Source organism: Cygnus olor, chromosome 8 (assembly GCF_009769625.2).
Source record: "Cygnus olor isolate bCygOlo1 chromosome 8, bCygOlo1.pri.v2, whole genome shotgun sequence".
Classification (NCBI taxonomy): domain Eukaryota; kingdom Metazoa; phylum Chordata; class Aves; order Anseriformes; family Anatidae; genus Cygnus; species Cygnus olor.
The window spans coordinates 7,223,408-7,246,813 of NC_049176.1; the positions used below are offsets into that span (position 1 = coordinate 7,223,408).

Consider the following 23,406-nt stretch of genomic DNA (forward strand, 5'->3'; position numbering starts at 1 on the left):
TTGTTTAGTCTGAAGAAGAGGAGGCTCAGGGGAGACCTTATTGCTCTCTACAACTACCTGAAAGGAAGGTGTGGGGAGCTGGGGGTCGGCCTCTTCTCACAAGTAACTAGTGATAGGACTAGAGGGAATGGCCTCAAGTTGCACCAGGGGAGGTTTAGGTTAGAAATTAGAAGACATTTCTTCTCAAAAAGAGTAGTCAGGCATTGAAACGGGTTGCCCAGGGAAGTGGTGGTGTCACTGTCCCTGGGGGTGTTCAAGGAAAGGTTGGACCTGGTACTCAGGATCACCTGGTCCCAGAGGATTGGATGTTTGCCAATGTGACTCCCATCTACAAGAAGGGCCATAAGGAGGACCCAGGGAACTACAGGCCTGTCAGCCTGAGCTCAGTTCCAGGGAAAGTTATGGAGCAAATCATTTTGGGTGAGATCACACAACACCTGTGTGGCATCCAAGGGATCAGGCCTAGCTAGCACAGGTTCACGAAAGGCAGGTCATGCTTGTCCAACCTCATCTCCTTCTATGACTGTGTGACCAGACTGATAGATGAGAGAAAGGCTGTTGATGTAGTCTACCTAGACTTCAGCAAAGCCTTTAACACGATCTCCCACAGTATTCTCCTGGGGAAACTGGCTGCTCGTGGCCTGGACAGGTATAGTCTTCTCTGGGTAAAGAATTGGCTGGAGGGCCATGCCCAGCGGGTAGTGGTTAATGGAGTTAAGTCCAGCTGGCGTCCCGTTACAAGTGGTGTCCCCCAGGGGTTGGTTCTGGGGCCTATCTTGTTTAAAATCTTTGACGACCTGGATGAGGGGATTGAGTATACCCTCAGTAAGTTTGCAGATGACACCAAGTTGGGAGGTAGTGTTGATCTGCCTGAGGGTACGGTGGCCCTTCAGAGGGATCTGGATAGGCTGGACTGCTGGGCTGAGGCGAATGAGATGACGTTCAACAAGGCCAAGCGCCAGGTCGTGCACTTTGGCCACAACAACCCCATGCAACACTATAGGCTTGGGGCAGAGTGGCTGGAAAGCTGTGCAGAGGAAAGGGATCTCTGGGAGTGTTCATCGATGCTTGCTGAACATGAGCTGACAGTGTGCCCAGGTGGCCAATAAAGCCAATGGCATCCTGGCTTGCATCAGGAATAGTGTAGCCAGCAGGAGCAGGGAGGTGATCATCCCCCTGTACTCAGCTCTGGTGAGGCCGCACCTCGAGTGCTGTGTTCAGTTTTGGGCCCCTCAATACAAGAAAGACATCGAGGCACCCATGCATGTCCAGAGAAGGGCAACAAAACTTGAGAGGGGTCTGGAGCACAAGTCTTATGAGGAGCGGCCGAGGGAACTGGGATTGTTTATTCGGGAGAAGAGGAGGCTCAGGGGAGACCTCATTGTACTCTACAACTTCCTGAAGGGAGGTTTGTGGTAAGGAGGGGGTCGGCCTCTTCTCCCAGATAACTAACAAGACTCCAGGAAATGGCCACAAGCTGGGCCTGGGAAGGTTTACATTAGATATCAGGAAAAACTTTTTCCCTCAAAGAGTGGTCAGGCCCTGGAACGGCCTGCCCAGGGAGGTGGCGGAGTCACTGTCTCTCATGGTGTTCAAGAAGCGCCTGGATGAAGTGCTACGAGATATGATTTAGTAGCTTAGTGGATATTATTGGTGATAGGAGGATGGTTGGACTAAATGATCTTTCCAACCTTGTGTTTCTATGATTCTATGATTAGGGATGTGGTTTAGTGGATGACATCGGTAGTAGGGTGGTTGGACCGGATGACCTTGGAGGTCTTTTCCAACCTTAATGATTCTATGATTCTGTAACTATGCACATCTCAAACCTATTCTAGTTAGTCCTGCTCGCAAAATAGTGTTCACCAAGGTTGTACTTTCATCATATAATTCACTCATGAAAAACTCACATATATTTATACTTCCAAACTGAGGATGCTTGCTATAGAAACAGAGCCAAGAATGCCATTTACCTGGCTTAATTAGATTTTTGCCTTCAGTGAAAGCAAAATCATAGTACTGTTTGCTGTTCTATTATCAATTTTTTTTTTTCCACTTCAGGAGTAGTAACTGGAAGAACTGACAATTTAAGGTACTTGAAACAATTAAAATACTGATTTTAATGTACTATTACAGTGACAAATTAAGTTAAATGATGGTAAACTGTGAAATGAATGGGGATTTTGAGTACTTGTGTAGTAACAATCAAGAAGTGACAGATGCTTTGAGAATTTTCAGAATTTTTATTGAGGAAAAAAATATGTGAAAGTTATGCACCGCTTGTTACGCGAAGTGACGACCATCGCTACTTTACAAATCTCTAAGTACAGGGAACTTGCTGTGGTGCAGGATTTGATCCTGCACCCTCCCTGAAGCCCTCAGAAAATGAAGCCCGTTCCAGGGGCCGCTGCACCGCCCGGTGGTCGCAGGCCGCAGCCCCGCCGCTCCTCAGCGTCCTGGCGAGAGGAGAAGCGCAGAGATGGCGCAGTACGTGAGGGCTTTGAGTAAGAGATGTTGTAAACGCGAAAACAACGTTTCTGAGGGAGGCTACTGGTGGGCTGGGAGCCCGGAGTTGCTTATGAGGACAGCTGTTCCAGCTTTTCCACATTCTTCTGAAACACGCGGGCCTCTGCGCGTGTTTGCGCAGCTGCCTGAGGCGGCATCGATCCCTCGCGGGAGCCGCGGGCGCATGCTCGGAGGCGGCCCCGCCGCTGCCTCCCGCCCGCCCTCCGGCGCAGGGAGCGCGGCTGCGCGCGGCGCCGGGACCCGGAAGCGGCGGAAGCGGGCGCGGGGCGCAGCGGCCTGCAGCGGCCCAGCGGGCCCGGGGAGCGCCCGGCGCCGCGCAGGTGCGTGGGGGCCGCGCGGGGCCGCCCCGCGAGGGGGGCGCGCCCGGGGGGGGGGAGGGGTGCGGCCATTTTGTGTCCCGCTCGGCGGGGCGTCGCGGTCGCCCGGTAAAAGAGGCGGGCCCCAGGCGCCCTCTTTGCCCCCAAGCTCGGTGCTGCGGAGTGGGGAGGGCCACTATGGGCCGAGCCCGGGCTCCGCGGTGGGTTTGTTGGAACGGGAGCAAAGGCCCCGGTGTTTCCCGAGGCCAAAGGGAGGCGGGGAGCCCGCCGCCGGCTTGACACGGGGTGGTGACAGGCGCGGGGAGCGGCCTGGGCCGGCCCCCACAGCCCTCCGCTGCTCTCTGCAGCCCTGCCGGCCTGGCAGGCCCAAGGGGGAGTCCCCGGGGAGCGAAAGGCAAGGCGAAGCTGCTCGGGGTGCTGAATGCAGCGTACAGCCATCGCGCCGTGTTCCCCACACTGTCCGCGGCGGGGAGGAGAGCAAAAGCAGCCTCGGTCGCCGCTTTAGAGCTAATAATAGTCGGCGGCGGTTCCCGTGGCCTGGAGTGGGAAGCAATGAGATTTTAAAAGTTCGGTAAATGCTTAAGGTATGCAGCGTAGATAAAACTGAAGTGGCATGCAAAAAGCACTCAACCCAGAAAAATTTATAGTTAAGTGCTAAATGCTGTTATTGTCATCATTCTTTTGTAGATTATGAAATTCATGTTCAGTGTTTTCTCAAGGAGGTCTGAAGCAGAAGTGAGTCCTCACGAGAATTTTTTTTCGATCACCTATGAAGCTCCTGATTTTAAAGTTGCACTTCTGCAATGAAGAAGAGGAGACGGCTCGCTGCAAATCTAAACGAAAAGGTTCATCTTGGCCATGAGAAAGATACTTCAGATCAGATTCTTGTAGTAGACTGTGCTCAAGAAATTGTTGCAAAGTCTGCAGAAATAGCCCCTGCAGATCAGCTCGAATCTTCCCAAGAATTTTCACCATCATCGGAACAAAGGAAGTTACTGAGCTCCTTACAGTATAACAAAAATCTACTTAAATATCTGAATGATGATAGACAGAAGCGTCCATCATTTTGTGATTTGCTCATCATTGTAGAAGGAAAAGAATTTAGTGCTCACAAAGTTGTAGTAGCTGTTGGGAGTAGTTATTTTCATGCCTGTTTGAGCAAAAATCCAAGCACCGATGTTGTCACACTAGATCATGTAACTCATTCTGTCTTTCAGCACTTGCTTGAGTTTCTGTACACCTCTGAGTTCTTTGTGTATAAAAATGAAATTCCACTGGTGCTGGAAGCAGCAAAGTTTTTGGATATTATAGATGCAGTGAAGTTACTAAATAATGAAAGTGTTTCTAGCGTACAGTCTGATGTGGTAACTGATGTACCACCAGTAGAAACACTCAATGAACTGACTGGTAAACTGTTAAATAGTCATCAGTGCACTTTTTGTGGTCGAAATTTCTGTTACAAGAAGTCCTTAGAAAATCATTTGGCTAGAGCCCACAGATCCCTTTCGCTGGAAAGAAAACATGGGTTAAAAATGGTTGAGAAAGCAGGCTTTTCTACTAGGCGATCTACGAGAAACCGCAAATGTCCAGCTAAATTTGATAACAGTGACAGCGAAAGTGGTGATGCATCTGACAGCAATTTGGAAAAAGTTAGTTCTGACAAGGAAACATCTGATAGAAGTGAATTTGAAGACAGTGGAAGTGAAAGCAATGTTGATGAAGAAGGACAGGAGGAAGAAATGTCAGGTGAAGATTCAGACACTGAAGAGCAAAGTGAAAAGGAACATGATACTGAAGAGGGTTCTGAGACAGTTGATTCAGTGGGAAATATTCCTGAAGGCTTAGCTCCAGTTGTCATTCAGAGCGGTAGCAAAAAACTACTGCAGTGTCCCAAGTGTGACAAAAAATTTGATCGAATAGGTAAGAGCAAGTTAGGTAGTTCTTTCCTTTTTACCATACGGTGGTGCTATTTGTATGGGACATAAACTGAGGTGATGGTTTCTCTTTCTGAATGTGAGGATCAGAATTTCTGGATTGCCTGTGAATCCAGTCATCTGCTAACTTTTAAAAATGTATTAAGTTGTTATTTGTGATGCAAACCAATTTCAGGAAATGAACTGAGGGCATTATTTGAAAAATCTGCAAATGCTAAATTTGTTTTTTTGTTTCACTGCTGTGGATTCTAGTTGTTAGCATGCTATATGCAAGCAGCTTTGAAAAGGGAGGGAAGTGTAGCAAGACATTAAAGGATAAGTTGCATGAAGTGTGAAACCTGTACTGTATTTTCTGTTAAGTTAACTTCAAGTAACGAGGCTGTTAATTTATTACAAAGTTGAATTATGGTCATATAAGGTGGTAATGCTCTTTAGATCACATGTACTGGGAAAAAAACAGTTCCTTATAGTATTAGGATTCTTTTTTTTTTATAATAGCTGCATTGTGTCTTTTATCATTTTGAAATATGTAAGTTTAAAAAATGGGGTAAGGTTGATGGTGCGTGTATTAGTTCCTACTTAAAGCAGCATGTTTAGTTTGCTCTTGTTCAAAAAGTTGTTTGATATGACCCTCAGAACTGTTTTGCTTTCCTGACTTTTGCAAAAAAAAAAACAACAAAAAACCACTAATATTAAAATATAGTTATGAATTGGTTTAGTTTTTATGTACATCTTTTCATTTTAAATATACTTTATAAATGTTAATTAGTTGAGTTTATCAGGAGTCTTGTATGTAGTGTTAGCCACGTTTTACAGTTCATGCAGCTTTCAGTGGTGTAAGCAAGTAAAAATCTGAAGATCCATGTGGAAGGCACCCAGCCCTTGCTGACATTTGAGAGGGAGATTACAGAATGAAACCCCAAGCAAGCATATAATAAGTGATAATCTGTTGTAGTTTATGCTAACGGATTTTTTTTTCTGTTGTGTAGGCAAATATGAGAGCCATACACGTGTACACACGGGTGAGAAGCCTTTTGAATGTGATATATGTCACCAGCGCTACTCAACAAAGTCCAACCTGACAGTGCACAGAAAGAAACACTCTAGTGATACGGACTTCCATAAAAAGGAACACAAATGTCCTTACTGCAATAAGCTGCATGCAAGCAAGAAGACATTAGCAAAACACGTAAAGAGGCAAGTATGAGCAAGTTTGACTTACATTTCTGAAGAACTATTTTTTTTTTTTTTACTTCAAAAGCTACGATAAATATAAGTATGCAAACAGTATGTTTTTGCTTTATTTCTATAACTGGTTTTAAGTAAGTATCTTTTCAAAGGACCTAGGGATTAGCAGTATGAACTAACTTGCCACATAGAGAATATGGGACTTGACTAAATAGCAGTTGCAGAGCAGTTCTGTAGTAGTTGTGCCGCAGGTTTTTGCTATCAATTTTAGAATGCTCACATTACCTATTGCAGTCGATCAGAACACAACAGTCTTAATAATTACCTATGTTTTTTTAATTTGAGGGAAGAATGAAAGATCTTTGGTTTTAGATGATAATGCTATACTGTTGATGATAATAGATAAACCATTTCTCTGCAGATTTAGGTGAATGAATTGTCTATGACAGTTGTAATTATAAGGTATTAGTAGTATTAGTATTTACATATCACTTCTCTCTCTTTCTTTGTAAATATCCGTAAAGCATTGTAGTTGAAACCGTCCTTTGTCTTAGCAACTATCGTATGAGGTTCTACAGGACTCTATAGTCAACATTGCTTTTCAGTTGCCTTTAGAATTGTTTAATTATCAGTGTTTTGTTCTGTTGTTTTGATGATCAACTTCCGTGACACAAAGTTGAGAAATCGGTATATAGTATTTGAGTGATCTTCACAGAAAATTAGGAATACTTTCAGCCTCTGTCTTTCTTGTAGATTTCATCCAGAGAATGTACAAGAATTTCTTTCTATTAAAAAGACAAAGAGTGAAGGTTGGAAATGTGATGTAAGTATTATTTCAGTACTTTTATTTTTTTGTATAGATACTGTGTTGTTTTGTGACCCGAATACTAAAGTGAAAATAATGTATGTGTTTCTATGAAATCTCAGTAAGCTTTGTAAGTTATACTATAAATTTCATTTTTATGCATGGATTTAAAGGCTGAATTTAATTTTGTAGGTACAGTTTGTGACTAAATAGACAGTACCAAGTTGAATTCTGAAATATTTTGAAGGCCCTATTATTTTGTGTGATTAGCTATTACTTTTATTAAAATACACCCATTTCCAGTGAGTGTCCTAACTTGAGTGTTAAGAATACTTTAAAAACAGAGTACTTGCTCTTCTATTAATTACACACTTCAAACAATGACCATAAAGTGTATGTTTTAGGAAGGCTTTGAAAATGTATGTTAAATATGAGACATTTTCACATTTAAGCTGCACACGCGTGTCAACAGAGTTGTAAATTTGTACTAAATTTTTCTGTAGAAGTAAAATTGTAGAATCGTTTCTTCATTTTTCCCAGGAGATTCTTATGTGTGAAATTACATCTACTGTAAAAAGAAGTGTGTAGAACTCCCATTCGTTATCAGTCTGCTGCCAAATAATGTTTTCAGGTTTAAAATGTATTTTTTGTTGTTGTGGTTTTTAATACAACCAGTATACTTTTTTTTTTTCAAGGCAGCTGTTTTGTTTACGCTAACTGCTGTATGCCCCTGTATGTCTAACATTACTTATGTTACAGACATAAGTCTGTTGCATCGCATTGTGAAACATTAGGTGCTATAACATGATGTAGTTACTAGTCTTGCTTTGTTTATGAGCTTCGGTTTATGAACATGCATGAGGAAGCTGGGAGATACCAACTGCAGGAATTAGTGGTGTTCATTCTGCTGGTGATTGCACGATGGTTGGAGGTACTGCATAGTTGGTCAACTTCTGTTATCTTCCAGAAGAAGTTATGTTGAATGAACAGGTTACAGATTCCATTTGCTACTAAGTAAGAAACACTTTAAGAGCAGGAATTAGTCATGCGCCATTGACATTCCTTTCTCAGAATACACTCTTAGCAGATTTGGTAAACTCTAATGTATGGGGTTTTTTATTTGTTCTTACTTGAAAATTTTAAGTTCATGTTAAGTAGAAATTTTTAAAAAGTAGGCTGCTGCTCTTGCATCTTTCTTCATGTGCTTGGAAAATGGACTTAGAGAATTGGAAAGTAGAGGTAGAATTTTGACTTATTGCAGTTAGAGAAAGTTCCAAAGCCTTAGAAGTTGTGACTTGGTTTTCAGGTTGTTTAACATGTTCTGAGGGCTGAGGTGTCACAGATGTAAGTTCCACGATTTCTTTAGCTTGTTGGTTTATGCTGTAATCCACGTGAGAACATCAGGAATTACTGCCTATACTTTATTTTAATCCTTGAGGGGTATGAACAAATTCACAGAAGCAGTTGTGTATTGATAATAAAGAAAAGCAAGAAGGCTGTTATGCTTTTCACAGCTATGGGATTTTCTTACACTTGTATTTAACATTAGTATTTTTTTAACAAATAAAGCTGTTGCACTGGATTTTCTGAGGCTAAAAGTGTTATTCAGGTATGCTCTCAAAAATTGATTGCAAGATATAGCATAATGGGAGTTGGGTAAGGCTAAAATCAGCTGTTGTCATAAACAATGGCAACAGTTGCACGGGGAAATCTGTAAGCACAGTGTTGATTCATGTTAGAATGTAGAACCCTTGTGATAGATTGTATAATACCTAGTTTAAATGCTTGAATTTGAGATGTGACATCAATTCTGTAACTGAACAGCATGCTTACTTTAATGACAACTAATAATTCTTATTCCTATAGGCTTTGATTAATTAGAAAACAATCCTAAAGAGTCATGTTATTTTAAAGTTGCTAAAGTTCTGTACCCCTAATGTATGTTTTGGGGTTGGATTTCTTTGTTGGTATTTGCATTTTCTTTTTAAATACATGCTATCAGAAAATTTCCCAGTGGAAATAAGGGACAGGTATGATTCTAGTTCTACAGAACTTTTACCACTGTCATAGAATCATAGAATCACTTGGGTCAGAAGAGACCAAGATCATCTGGTTCCAACCCTCCTGCCATAAGCAGGGATGCCACCCACCAGATCAGGTTGGCCAAGGCCCCATCCAACCTGGCCCTGAACACATCCAGGGATGGGGCATTCACAACTTCTCTGGGCAACCTATTCCAGTGCCTCACCCTGTCCCACAGGCCTGTTTCAGCATTTTAAACCGATCCCAAATGGCTTGCTTTTGAAGGTTTATTTTCTCTTGAGTTACTATTTTGAAACACCCTAGGAAAAGAGTCTGTTAAGTGTTGGAGTCAGTAGAAAGAAGGGAGGGTGGAACATGTGGCTGTTCACAGCAGGTGCCAGTAGTTAGTTTGATGTAGGCTGCCATGGATCTGTATCCTAATTTATATAGTACAATCCACTAGGGTATATGTAGAACACAGGTTTTTCTGATGTTGACTGTAAGGCTTTACAAGTTTGGATGAAGTATGGCTTTGAGGAGTGCATTTAATTTTAATTTTATATTGCTGCAGTGAGCAGGTGAACTAAACTGTTAAAGTTTATAAATAAAAAAATAAATCTGGTTTTAACTGAAGTATCTTTGACATATTTTGTTATCATTTTAGATTTGTAAGAAGTCCTTCACTCGCAGACCTCATTTAGAAGAGCATATGATCCTTCATTCTCAGGATAAACCCTTTAAGTGTACCTACTGTGAAGAGCACTTTAAATCCCGCTTTGCAAGACTGAAACATCAAGAAAAATTCCATCTCGGTATAGAAACCTCCTTCTGACATGTAAACAATAGATTTAAAGTGAAACCTTCCCCTGTCATTGTATGTTGTGATCAGTTTGGTTTCTACTTAATACACACTCCTACTATTCCAATTCCTTCTCTTTTGAATTTTTCTTTGTAATTTTCTTTTCAGCTGTTTTTTTTTTTGAGGCATTGTATCATATCTACATAAATGAAAAACTGGGGGAGAGGAAATTACGTGTAGTTTCATTTTAAAACTATTTTGTATAAATTGTTCTCAACCGTGAAGTCAAATTCTACCTGAAGTTTTCCAAAGACCTTTTCCTTACTCTCAAGTATTTATGGCACTTAGGAGCTAGGGAACAGATTGTTGATAGTAATGGAATTTTGGTTTTTGGAACAGTCTAAGCGGGCTTAAATATTTTGACTACTAATTCAAAATTTTTGTTTTGTGGTCATGACACATGACAAAATACCTGGCATTAGAAATTAAAGAGAAGTTGAAGGAAATTAAAGTATACTGACCATACTAAACATTTATCATTTGTTAGACAAAGGTTTTTGTTTGTTCATTTTGTAAACAGATCATTTTTTTCCACAGGTCAGTAATTTGTGTGTCTTATTTGGTTTAACTGACAGTCTGTGCATATCTGTTTCCTTGTAGGGCCTTTTCCCTGTGACATTTGTGGCCGTCAATTTAATGATACAGGAAATCTGAAACGCCATATAGAATGTACTCATGGAGGAAAGAGAAAATGGACGTGTTTCATCTGTGGAAAGTCTGTTAGGGAACGGTAAGAAATTTCACGACAGCTTAAATTTCAGTGTAACAGAGAAATACTTAGCATGTTTTCTTTGATTCTGAGTATGTTTTAGCTTTGAGTTTTTAACATACAGGAAAAAATTTCGGAGGGGTAGTGTATCAAAAAGTAGTGTCAGAGCCACAGGTAACATGTAATTTTTTGAAGGACCTTTAAATGTGAGAGTAACAACTGTAAGTAATTAGTTATGAGGCAGAATTATATTAAAATCGTCCTACCTCTACTTCACTCTAGTTGGGGTTCGTGTGTTGTGCCAGAACATGTTGCATTTATTCGAGAAAGAGCTTTCTGCTGTAGATGTTTTGGTAAATGCGCTGTTGAAGACAGGAATGTGAGGAACACTGGTGAGTGAGAATGACTAAGAAGGAATTGGACTTTTTACAAACACAGTTTCATGGAAGATGGAATAACACTTTGCTGCTTCTCTGAATGGAAGATGGAATAATACTTTGCTGCTGCTTCTCTGAATTTAGAATACTGTTAACCTAACGTTTTGAACAATGGAAGTTCTAAATGTTTGCTAATAAATTCTATACTATTTTTCCACAAATATAATGTAGCATACATAAAATAGAAATAACATGTAAATACAAAATAAACTTCTAAATACAGCTCAGACCATTGGTAGCTAGAGCATAAAAAACTGTAGAAATTAGACACACCCATTTCTATTCTAGGTATACAAAGAAAAGAATATGAATTCTAAAAGGTTATTAACATGGCTTCAGTGCAGGTGTCTTGCGCTGCTCTATAAAGGGAGGGATATCTTTAAAGTTTTCCAAAAAGTGACTTTTATTCATGTTCTGAAACAATAATCCTTATTTTTTTCCTTTGGACAAAAGATATTTTTATTTGACAAAAGTCATTTCAATAAATGACTAAGATTCTGGGTAGTTCTACTTGTAGAATCTTTTGAAAGGGTTTATGCATCCTGTATTTTTTTCTTTATTTATTTATTCTCCCCCATCATAAAAGTAGACTTAATTTGTATATGTATGTACATGTGCATATATATAGCTCTATATATTTAAATATGCTCTGTGAAGAATTAAGTTAAATAGGCTTCCATGATTTGGATTTCCTTCTGTTTTGACATTAAAGTCTGGCTTAAATATATATAGTAACAAAGAGATTATTACATAGAAAATACTGTCAAAATCGGTGTTTTCTTTATGTGTTCCCAGATATGTTAAACATACCTGTTCCCAGATATGTTAAAGTTCCCAGATATGTTAAATATCTGTTTAAATATCTGTTAAATTTAGATATCGATTTAACATACCTGTTTCCAGATATGTTAAAGACCCAGCTGATTAAGTAAACAGTAGATAGGTTGTGGTACTACCTTTGAGTGTACATGTATGTGTTTGTATCTGCATAAATTGAGGCAGTTACTTGGATTCCTCAGTTATTTTGACCCATCAGGACTAAAGAGGCAGAAAATGATGGCCTATTTTACTTCCAAATGTCAGTGACACTGTGTGCTTAAAATTAAATTTTACTGCCTTTGTTAAACAGAACAACTTTGAAAGAACATCTGAGAATTCATAGTGGAGAGAAGCCTCATCTCTGCAGTATTTGTGGGCAGAGTTTTCGTCATGGAAGCTCTTACAGGTATGGAATTTTATTATATGCAATGCTGAAGTGTCTCACTTATTTGATGGTTTATATATATCCACTTTATCAACATAATTATTCAGAATGTATGTGTTTTGATTTATTGTAATTCTGGCAACATAAGTAAATGCTTTAAACATGATTAAATACTGAAAATATATTAATACGTGAGCAATCATTCATTTTTTAATTCAAGGTGTATTAGTGATTTCAACACAGAATCCCGTACGAATTTTGTATCAAAGTTGAATTTCTTGCACTCGTAAAAACTTCTGCATCTTTGATAATGAGAGGGAAAGTAAGTGGAGGACTAAAATATGATAAATTAATTTCGGATATGAGAGTTTATCATTTGTTGCTTTTTAAAAGCAGTTAAGAATACCTCAACTAAACGTTATTTCCTGACATTTATGAGAAGCATTTTCTGGTATTTTGCATTGAATTTGCCATACAGATTATGTCAGGAAAATTGCCTTTTATGGTTATGTTTATGACTATAAATTTGCTAATCTTGAACAGTGACATGGAAGTAAACTTGTCTCCATTCTAACACAGACTTCATCTAAGAGTCCACCATGATGACAAGAGATATGAATGTGAAGAATGTGGGAAAACGTTTATTCGGCATGACCATCTGACAAAACACAAAAAAATACACTCAGGTAGGTATTTTCTTTGAAAATAGGCTAAGCAAGAACTGATTTGATATAAGATCAAACAATTAGAGATTTTTTTCACTGTATATGTATGTGATGTGTCTCTTGCTATTTTTAAGGTCTCCTTCAGTAGCGTTAATCTTCTTACATGTTTTCAAGGTTTAAATGCTAAATGTTTCCTCCATGTTAACCTAGAAAGCTGAGGGACAGTCAAAAACATGTAACAGTGAATTGCTTTAAAATAAAAATTAAAAAAAAAAAAAGCAAAAGTGAAAAAGGAGGATTTTTTTAATGAGTTCAGATTTCTTTTTTTAATAGCAATTGTGTGAAACATTATTATTACAACACAGAAGAAGCTGTCACAGTCTCTGTCAAAGTTTGTACACTGATCACTTTAATGTAAAAGTATCAAAGAGGTGTTTCTGAAGTTCTCTGGCATGGGGAAAGGGGGAAGAAAGGAGGGTGGTGGGAGTCAACCCTAAGAACAGCCAGATGAAGATGATCAGGAGGAAGAAAAAAAATCATAAAAACGTCTTTGTGTTGCACTGAGAGTGGAAAGGTTTTGAAATGTATAGAAGAGCAAAGATTCACTAGGGACTTTTTCAGAACAGAATCCAAAGAGAACGTGACCTTCTAGGACGAAAAATTCTTTCTAGGCAGCATGAAAATATGAAAGTGATCAGAGTCTAAACTTCCTGAGCCTTCATTTTGAAGGACAGCTTCTTTCTTAGTGTTTGAAATCATGATGTCTGCTATAAATAAAGAAATCTTTTTTGAAAACTCAAGTACAAAAAAAAAATCCTCTTTTCTACTCTATTTGCTTTTTCCCCCCTCTAGAAAGTTACATTCTTTGACTGTCCACACTCCTCCTACTTACATGAGAAGAAACATTCTGCCACTTTGTGGAAGATCTCAAGATGACTAAAAAAGAATCAAGATTATTTTAAGCAGCAGCATAAAAGGAAAAGGTAACTATGTAAATCAGGATAATAATTTAAAAAAAAGTAATATGTTGCAATTTTAAGTTCTAAAAATTAGTAACTGGAAATAATTGGTATGTTTAAATAAACTTCTCTTTTAAGCCTCTCAATTATTGAATGTTACCATGTTTCAGGTTGTAAAGAAAAGCGTAGATTCCTAAGTCATTAATTAGTACCTCTCATGCAGTGGGTGTCTGGGGAAGTGTCCTTTAACTCATTAAAATGATTCATGCATAGGAATGGATGAAGAGGCCAGTTACAGTCACAAATAACAAGTGGTTAAAACCTTTACTCTGGCAGGACCACTCTACTTCTTGAATTTTGTTCTTTGATAACAGAAAATCCTTTGGTATAAGCATTGCGTAAGCTGTGGAAGAGGTCGATTGGCTGGACTTTGTTTCTAAACGTTGATCTAGTGTGTGTTACAATTACAACTCTTAGACATAACATGGTAGCATGATTCCGAATCAAACATTCACCTAGTAAGTTCTATAAGAGTTAACCAAAATTTATTGAATTTTGCCTTTAAAGGTGAAAAAGCACATCAGTGTGAAGAATGCGGAAAATGTTTTGGCCGTAGAGATCACCTCACTGTTCACTATAAAAGTGTTCATCTAGGAGAAAAAGTTTGGCAGAAGTAAGTATGGGTGTCGTTTTTTTTAACTGCATAAAGCATGTTTGTACTATAACTTTTTTTTTTTTTTTTTTTAAGACTTGCACATTCATGCAGAGTTCCTGTAGTCTTTGTGTACGTCATGTCTGTTACCTTAGTCCTTGGTAGACATACCATTGTGTTGGTTTGAAATGGATGTCAGAAAATTGCCTACACAATTTAAGCAAGATGTTTTCTTTGTAGCATAATAAAGTTAAAAAAAAAAATGAAAAAAGATCAAATTTTAATCCCATAGAAGTCTATCAATTAGTAGCTGTCTCAGTGTTGTTCTAAATGGGTGGTTTGTTGTAATATTTCTTACTGTTGTTGCATACTAATTAAGACAATTATTAAGACATAATTTAAGCATTGTGAGAACTCTCCCACACTTACCTATTTTCAGAAGCTGGTAGTAGATTAGTAGCTTTGAAAGGAGATAAAAACTTTTAAAAATCTAGGTATGTCTATAAATTGAAAATACAATAAGTTTTTAAATTACTGAGTTCCAAAAATGAGCCGTTCAGAGATTTTCAAATTAACTGAGACCTAATTGTTTTTCAAACAATATACTTCAGCTGTTTGTACTCAGCACTTGTGTAGAAGCCATTATAAACTTGTCTGTGTTGGAAGTACAATGCAATGTCTGTTTATTGTATGTTTGTTTTTTTGTTGTTTTCTTGGTAACCAGTAGTTTAAACTATTCTTGGTACTTAGTTTATGGCATACTTCAACCAGAATGAAAGTCCCTTGTGGATGTTGGTCAAAAATGTTTTGGGGAAGGATACATTTGGGGTCAGAAAAGAAATTTTAGTGGTGTTTGCTCTTTGAAAGATAATTGTCAGTCCCAGCAGAGAATAAGTTCTAGTATAGAGAAGAATCCAATTGGTCTTACTGTTATGTAGATGATGGGAAGTATGAATGTAAGTGAGGAAATTTGGAAAGTTTGATATTCGACTATTTTGCAGTTAAAGATTTCAAAAAGGACTATGTATGTAGCTTAATTGTTTGTTGTTTTAGAAAAAAAAATCTAATATGAAATGTGTTTTCTTCTTTAAAGATATAAAGCAACATTTCACCAGTGTGAAGTCTGTAAGAAAGTTTTTAAAGGGAAATCGAGTTTGGAAATGCATTTTAGGACACATTCAGGTAAAAAAAAATGCACAGGAATGTATACTTTTGCATCAGACTTGATGCTGTTATTTAATCTATTATGGTTGAGCATTCAGGGTAAGAGTAGCAGGATATGGCAAGCCTTTTTATTCTTGTTTATGTATGTTGGCCCTTCCTGAATACTACCTTCTGGGTGTGTAAGTTGAAGTACTGAGAATCCTTAGCAATCCTTGGCTTATGGTATACTCTCTATACCTCTTCCTTTAATTTACTGTTGTATATTCTTGCCAAACTTATCCAGATCACCGAATCAGTTTTGTTGTCCAGAGAAGACGACATTTCAACTGGTAATCTGAACAAGGATTTGAAAGCCATTTGGAAAGGTTTATGTCTATATGTTTGGCTTTATGTTAAAGAAATTCATTGTCCTTTCAAAATGTGAAGTGCAAATTAAGCTTATTTAATAACAGTGCTATAACAGTTGAAAGATTGTGTTTTTTTTATTTGGTTTATATCTGATTATATCTTTACGTGTATGGAAAACCTATGTATTGGGATAATTGTTGGTAAGGAGAAGAGTTTGCCGATATAATTTCTAAACTTCTGATGGCTCTCTTAGTTCCTAAATTATTGTTAAACGTATGCTCTTTGTTTTCAGTGCACTCATTTTACACTAGGTTTCTATGCCATAATCCATGCATCTATTTGCAAGTTTATGTGTGAAATGATGTTACTCAGAATAACTTTAAATCTCTTCTGCACCTTTCTAGGTGAGAAACCATACAAGTGTCAAATCTGTAATCAGTCTTTTAGAATTAAGAAGACATTAACAAAACACATGGTTATTCATTCAGATGCTCGACCTTTTAATTGCCAACACTGCAATGCAACGTTTAAACGAAAAGACAAGCTGAAATATCATATTGATCATGTTCATGGAACAAAGGCTGCAGAAGAGGCATTGACATCTTCTTCAGAGGAAAAGCTAGTCTCCTTACCAGTACAATACACCTCTGATGACAAAGTTTATCAAACTGAGGCTAAACAGTATGTGGAACAGTCCAAAACATATCAGTCGGAAGCCAAAACTTTGTTACAGAATGTACCTACGGAAGTATGTGTGCCAGTGACTCTGGTACCAGTTCAGATGTCTGATCCTCAAGCTGACCTAGTACAGCATACGACTCATTCACATGGCATTCTTCCTCCGCAGCCTGAGCAGGCAGATTATCAACGAGCAGCAGATCTGTCATTTCTAGAGAAATATACTCTTACTCCACAACCTGCAAATATTGTTCATCCTGTAAGGCCTGAGCAAATGTTGGATCCTAGAGACCAGTCATATCTTGGAACTTTACTGGGGCTGGATACAGCTCCTACTGTACAGAATATTTCAAATAATGAACATTCATGATCAGAGCATAACATTCCACCTAATTTACTGAGCCATTAGCCAACAGAAGGCTGATATGGCAATTAAGATTTCTATTTTATATTTTATTTGGACTCATGAGTCTTCTGCATAGTTTTTGGAAAAACAGGTTTGTTTACATAATATTTGAACATTTAGGCACACTGATGCATACTGAGAGAGTGTTTCTTGTGATTTTAAGAGTTTATAAAAATCTTATAGATGGTCTTTTAGAAATTATGCTCTGAAATATCTTTTAAGGATGGTTGCTGAAAAAATATAGTTACTTATCTGACTATTAATTTAAAAAATCGTTTGCCTTTTTGTATCTCACGATGAGTTAATATTACATGTGTAATAGAAATCATACTGGAAGAATAAGGACTATATCAGATTCATTAGAAGCGGTAAGGGTAGGCAGGGGTGCAAAACACAAACTTCAAATTATGCTTCACATATGAATTAAGATTGAACCCTCAGGCATTTTTGGAGGGTTTTCAAATCTCTGGTTTTAAAGATTCTGGAGCCACGTTAGTGGATATGGGAATGAGATAATTCTGAAAAGCAATTCAGTTATTCCATTAACACACAAAAGGGGGAACTGTAGAGAACTCCCTAAGAATAATTAGGCTACCTAAATAAGGCATCTTACTTCTTTCTTGGTCTTTAATACTGAATTATGTGGGAAGATGTAGACAATGCTATTGTCTAATTTTCTACAGTTAGTCCTATATAATTGTAGTATGCATTTTTTTCTTGCTTTTTTATACATATTTGTCTTCTAAAGTGTGCCCCACACTCTAACTCTGAAAGAAATGTTACATAACCTATGATCAGTCATAAATAATTGGCATGGTTTATCCTTGTTAGAGCATAAATTGTACTAGTGTCCCCCAATAGTATGCTTGTTTTCAAGCTGTCTGTGATGAAGAATAAATTTAAAGGCAATTATTTCTAGAACAGCACTCAACCTTTATTTAAAAAAGAAATAATCAGTAATTATAAATCTCTTGTGAGTTGCTAACAAAATTGATTTTTCACTTGTACTGTTTATAAACCGAAGTCAAGCTCTTGAGTGTTCTACGTCTTTAGTTATTTTTATTTACTAGAAATAAGGTTCAAAAATCCATTTTGAACTACAAGTCTAGTGTAACTTACCATGAAATATAATTTAAGCTCATCAGGCTATTTTAAATCTAATTTAAAAATTACACTTCTATGTTTGTTTTGTGAAGATCATGCCAAAGAAGGTATCTGAAGTCATTTTATAATCTTTATTATTCCTCACAAGAATTACATTCTAAGACAAAATTTTCTCCATTTTCCCTAGAAATCTGCTATTCTTAAATTATTATTTTAAAGTAACTTTAAAATGGGAAACTGGATGTATGTATATTATTGTAACTATTGAATTTATCCACTGACCTGAACGCCACTGATCTGTCATGAAAAGCTCTTTTATCATCCCAGTTCTGTAAACTCTAAATAACACTGAACGTGTTAAATACTATTCAAATACTTTGTTGTTAGATTCTTTTAATCCTCATCTACTTCACTGTTCAGTGGTTTGCAGGAGAGGGGCCAGAACTGTCCCAATGTTCATACTTTGAAGCTTGTGCCCTATTGGATTCTTGACACACCAAAGATTTCTGTTAGCTGTTAAATAGTGGCAGAGTTGTAGAATTTTAAGTGTTACCGATATTTAAATAGGACTTAGCCAAAGAAGCACATAGAAGTCCTAAACTTTAAAAGTTCAGTTTCTGAAACAGGACTGCATATGTTTAACTGTTCTATGTTTGTATCTATAAAGTAAAATTTAGAGCTGTGCTTTGGGAATGTTCAGACTGACATGCTGTAAATACGTCTGGTAAGAAGCTGAATACTAGCAATTACACAGCAATAATGAGGCCTTTGAATGCCACCTTCCAAAAGGACACTATCAAGTACTATCCTTCCTGCTTTCGAACTCCACCTTTATCTCATTTCAAAAATAAAACCGTTTCTGTCATCTTTACACTCCATGGCTTGAAAATTGCTGTTTTATGTGTAGTTTTCAAGTTAACATGTATGTATCATATCCATATTACCATGAGGACGTGAAACATGATTTCCAACATCTGTAACAGTACAATTAAAAATAAACTCATCAGTGGGGTCAGTGCAGTTCTCAGACTACAAAGCCTAACCCTTTGTTATTTCTTGTCTTTTCTGTCCTACAATAGAAGTAAGTATTGTAGGATTTTGATAAAACAGTGGCTTAAGTAGTTGATAACTACTTTTTCTTGTAAGGTCTAGTCCTTTTGCTAGGCAGTCTAGTAAAATACTAAAACAGAATTCAGAGCACATTTACTTGATAATGTCCTTTTTAAAATTCTTTCATGACTGTGCCTTTTATGTGTATTCTGAATAGTGGCTTTGTGTCTAGTTCAGTTCATTATTCAGAAAGAGTTAAGGTCAGTATCTTCCAGAGGACTTCATGTTTTTGGGTGCCCAACAAGAAATAGACTTTAAAAGGACTTGTTTTTCAGAAGAAAAAAAAAAGAGCTCTAATCTTTGCTGTTTGGGTGACCAGAATTACTAGTCATTCCTGAAAAAAATTACCTACTATTTCTTTGGTGATCTTTTATTTGCAGATGGCAGATTCATGTTTTTACCTGCTGGTCAGGCTGGATCATTGCCAGTTGACAATGAAAGAAAATAGGAAAGCTTATGTACTAGATACATAGTTGGTTTTTTTTGTCTGTTTTTTGTTTTAATATCACAAGCCATAATTTATGGCTTTGCATCTATTTAAATTCATATATGAGCTAAGCACATTTTCATGGACTGGTACTTCATTTGGTAGGTGGAAGTAGCTAATCTCTGCTTGACGGAGGATGGTTCCTTTTAGGTGTACTGGCGCTGAAGGACAGATCTGAACCTCGCAGCTGCATGGGTCAAAACTCCTTAGGTGTCTCGTACCTCCATTTTAATATGTGTGTACTCATTCAATAGTGCATGTCCTGTTAACCTGGGGGGCATTTTTACAATAAAGGCTGTGTTGTTTTTGGCAGTAATTGACTCAGCTGGCTGTTTTTTGCCAAAGAGGGGAAGAAGCAGGTGTCTCTCAAAATGTCTCTAAAGATTGATCAGTGGCACATTGTAAAATGTTGGTCTTTTCCACATGCTGACCTTTGAGGAGAGGCATAGAAAGTCCGTGTTGGTACTGTAAACTGCTGCGTAGTTCTGAGAACTTCCTGCACTCATTCTGTAAACATTGAATTCCTTGGATTTTGCTAAACAATTTTAGTAATTTCTCGTTGTTGACTGGATTACTGCCCTTATTTCTTTAAATGGATTTTATATTCAGTTTTATTTATTTATACTGGAATTTCCTCCTTGAGCACTGACACTTTTCTACAGAGGTATGGCTGTAATGGATTCTTTTTATTCTGAACATCAGTAATTATAATGGTGATGATACACCTTTTGTAAGGTTGGGGTTTCCTTAAAACATATAGTGTTACTTTAGCCTGAATTGTAATTTGGGTAATTATTTTTGAAGATGGGTCAGGTCAAAACACAATGACAGAGGATTTATTTGCTGTCAACAAAGTGCTAAGCTCATTTTCATAGTAACAGATGTGAAAGTATTCAGAATACTGAAGAATGCTTCAAAGGAGTCACATTGTGTAACATGCTTGATCAAATGTTGAATGTTGTTGAGTGATAAGGAATAAATGACCCTTAAGTTTGTTTAAAAAATAAGAATAATAATTTCTTTGTAAAAACTCATGGAAAGAAATATTACAATTCTGAGAAGGATGTTGCAGATGAATGATTTTTTTTTCCCCTTAACCAAAAAGATGTGTTTTTTTTCTCTTTTTCTGTACTGAGCATACATGCTTACTAGATTCCAGGCTGCATGTTCTTCATATGACTTAAGGGAAGTCATTTTTTTTTTCCCGTATCATCTCCCAATGATATGCATTGAAGAAGAATACTTGCAGAATATAGTGCAGGGCAGTCACAGTGTTTAAGCCCATAAGGATCTTTTTCATAGTTTGTAAGAAATGTTTTGGCTTAAAACGATTTGAAGCATTAAAGATGGTAATAATAGCATATTTTTTTGAATCCTCCATTACCATTTTGGTCATGTTTAAATGTCGGTCGTTTTTTATGAAACAATAAGGTGAAATAAACTCCATATTTTGTCACTGGTATATGAAATACTGTGTTTTAAATGTGGTCTGTGTAGGTTGATATTTTAGGTGGAAGACTTTAAGTACAGTCGTCTTTTTAGGAGAAATTCTTTGCTGTAAGGAAAAGTTAGGAAGTGTACTGTAAACGTAGAAGTACTCAGTCCAACGTGTAATTCTGTTTGTTCTGGAGAAAGTGAAGTTCTTTTGTCTTAGCACTGCTTGCTTCACAGGAGTTCTCGCAGTGTTACTTGGTATAAGTTTTGATTTCTGCCTTTTTTCTTTGAACGGTGTGGAAACGCCATGTCCTGTACATCTTTCACTTTTAAAGCTCTTGAAAGATAAACAGATGAGGCAACTTGGTCATGTTTGTGCGCGTCTCATTTTACTTCTTAAAATATTTCGTAAATTAAATTTATTTTAAAATACGCTTCGCTTCAAGTGATTTTTTTTTTTTGTTTGTTAGCACAGAGGCGAGCCCAACTTTATTTGTATGTTTAATTTTGAGCACGACTCCAGTCAGGCCGCGGGCCGAGCCCTGCCACCGCCTCAGGGCGGTGCCGGGCCGTTTGAACCAAACGCCCCGCGCCCATTGGCGGCGCAGCGAGGCGGGGGCGGAGACGCCGGGTTTGAAGCGGGGGCGGAGGCGCGGCCGTTGGGAGCCGCTGGTCCTGCTTCTGCTCCTGGTCCTACTGAGGGGCCCGGGCATGGCTGCCTGGGAGCTGAGCCCCGCGGCGAGCCCTGGCAGGCGGCGCTGGGCCGAGGATGAGGAGGCCCCCGCCGTGCTGGTGCTCAGCCACTTCTCCCGGCCGCCCTACCTCAGCTTCGGCAGCCTGCGCGTCGGCGCCTCCCGCACGCGGCTGCTGGGCGTCCACAACCCCAACGCGGAGGAGGTCGAGGTGGTCGTGGAGCGCGTCCCGGCGCCCGCCCGGGGCTTCAGCCTTGAGCGCCGCCGCTTCTCCGTGCAGGTACCGGGCGTGAGGCGAGGCGGCGCCGGGAACCAGGGGGCCCCTGAAGGGAAGCCAGGGGGCTCGTCGCAAAAGGGGGGCGAAAATTAGAAATAAATGTTTGCAGTTCGTAAGGAAATATTACTTATGGCTGATCGAGCCCGTGCTGACTTGTAGCGGGCAGTTATGACAGGCGTGTGCTTGTGGTGTGACTGGAACGTGGGAGGTTGGAGGGAGCTCTCTGGAGGTTGCTCGCAACACGGAGCTTAAAAAGCAGGCTGGACCCTCGCCCTGTGGTATTTGGGTAGCTACTTCCTGTGGTAATTAATAAATATTAGCTGTTGTATGCAGTAAAACCTGCCAAAGCGCACGCTGAATTAGTTATTATGTCTTCATGAAATGGACCTGCCCAGAGGCGGAACTCCTCATTCAGGTGCTCTTTCAGGTCACTTTCACGCTCTTTGAACTTGTCTGTGGTGTAACCAACCACAAATACAACAGTTGGTCTGTTAGTATTGAGATCAGCAGAGTGCTGAAGTGATCTGGTAGGTCACTGGATGAAGAACTGTAACACAGATCCGGCGCAGGGCTCCACGGCTTCCCTGTTTGTTTATTTTTTTTAAAGTCTGCTTGTATTTCCATATACTGGGTTAAAGTTGACGCTTAATAATCATTTGTCACTTCATGATGTCAAAATATGCATTACTTCTGTGTACTGGTTTTCATTTGCTTTGAATACTCTATCTTGGATGTTCAAAAAATTTACATAAGTGCTATGTATTAAACATTTCTTTCTCTCCATTAGTCAGGACAAAGAATCTTTGTGTCTGTAACATGGACACCGCTAGAAGAGGGCAAGGTCAGAGAACTGATAACTTTTGTTATTAATGGCATCGTAAAGCATCAAGCTGTGCTCCTAGGTGTTGCTGAACAGCCGTTGAAGAAAAAAGTGAGTGTTTTTATTGTCTGAACTAATTTTATTATTTTGGCATAGTTGAAACATTGATTTTATTAGTTAAAAAGATCAATGCAGGAGAATTAAAAATGGATAAATGTTGTTTGTGGGAGAATCCGTTATATTTAAACTTTTTTTCAGCAGGCTTGGAATATAGATACTGGTGTATTATATTGCTTAGAGAACAAAACATGACAAAAAAAATCAGTCGTGGAAATAAGTTATAGTGAGTTTTGGACTAGGTGTGTTGGTTTTACCTTCTTTTCTTGATATACTGGGTATTAATTTTATTGTGATGCTTAGTCCTGTGATGTGTTTTGATGTCTGTTCCAGTTTATGGCAATCACAGGAAGGTTTTGATTGGAAGTGGTGTCTGAAAATTGTCTTATCCAGCCTTCTGCTGAAAGAAGAACTTTAGACTAGCTTATCCAAGGCATTGCCCAGTCAAGCCTTGAGTGTTTGCACTGAGGGAGATTTCACAGCTTCTGTGGA

At 38.5% G+C, this 23,406-nt stretch overlaps 2 protein-coding genes across 3 annotated transcripts in view; both read left to right on the plus strand.

Annotated features, from left to right (window-relative positions):
* Window positions 1-2,743: 2,743 nt before the first annotated feature.
* ZBTB41 (zinc finger and BTB domain containing 41) lies at window positions 2,744-21,374 on the plus strand. Of its 2 annotated transcripts, none has more exons than XM_040565515.1 (11): window positions 2,744-2,846; window positions 3,531-4,763; window positions 5,767-5,974; window positions 6,719-6,788; window positions 9,457-9,604; window positions 10,252-10,381; window positions 11,927-12,022; window positions 12,581-12,687; window positions 14,193-14,298; window positions 15,371-15,459; window positions 16,194-21,374. In XM_040565515.1, exons 2-11 carry the CDS (start codon window positions 3,647-3,649, stop codon window positions 16,835-16,837), a joined length of 2,715 nt encoding a protein of 904 aa, XP_040421449.1. In that variant the 5' UTR covers window positions 2,744-2,846; window positions 3,531-3,646; the 3' UTR covers window positions 16,838-21,374. The 2 variants fall into 2 exon arrangements, with proteins under 2 accessions (XP_040421449.1, XP_040421450.1); XM_040565516.1 differs by lacking the exon at window positions 2,744-2,846 and adding an exon at window positions 2,902-3,043.
* Window positions 21,375-21,595: 221 nt separating this feature from the next.
* ASPM (assembly factor for spindle microtubules) overlaps window positions 21,596-23,406 on the plus strand; it is a 28,791-nt gene continuing 26,980 nt past the window's right edge. The window contains exons 1-2 of the mRNA XM_040565514.1: window positions 21,596-21,980; window positions 22,765-22,908. Of these exons, the coding sequence (XP_040421448.1) occupies window positions 21,720-21,980; window positions 22,765-22,908 (405 nt within the window). The 5' untranslated portion in view covers window positions 21,596-21,719. The remainder of the gene's footprint in view (window positions 21,981-22,764; window positions 22,909-23,406) is intronic.

Bases quoted from the DNA above. Each gene is read 5' to 3' on its own strand.
- ZBTB41 (XM_040565515.1), top strand. From the start codon at position 3,647: ATGAAGAAGAGGAGACGGCTCGCTGCAAATCTAAACGAAAAGGTTCAT. The intron at 6,789-9,456 runs GTAAGTATTATT...TTATCATTTTAG, and splicing joins GTGAAGGTTGGAAATGTGAT to ATTTGTAAGAAGTCCTTCAC. The intron at 12,688-14,192 runs GTAGGTATTTTC...TTGCCTTTAAAG, and splicing joins ACACAAAAAAATACACTCAG to GTGAAAAAGCACATCAGTGT.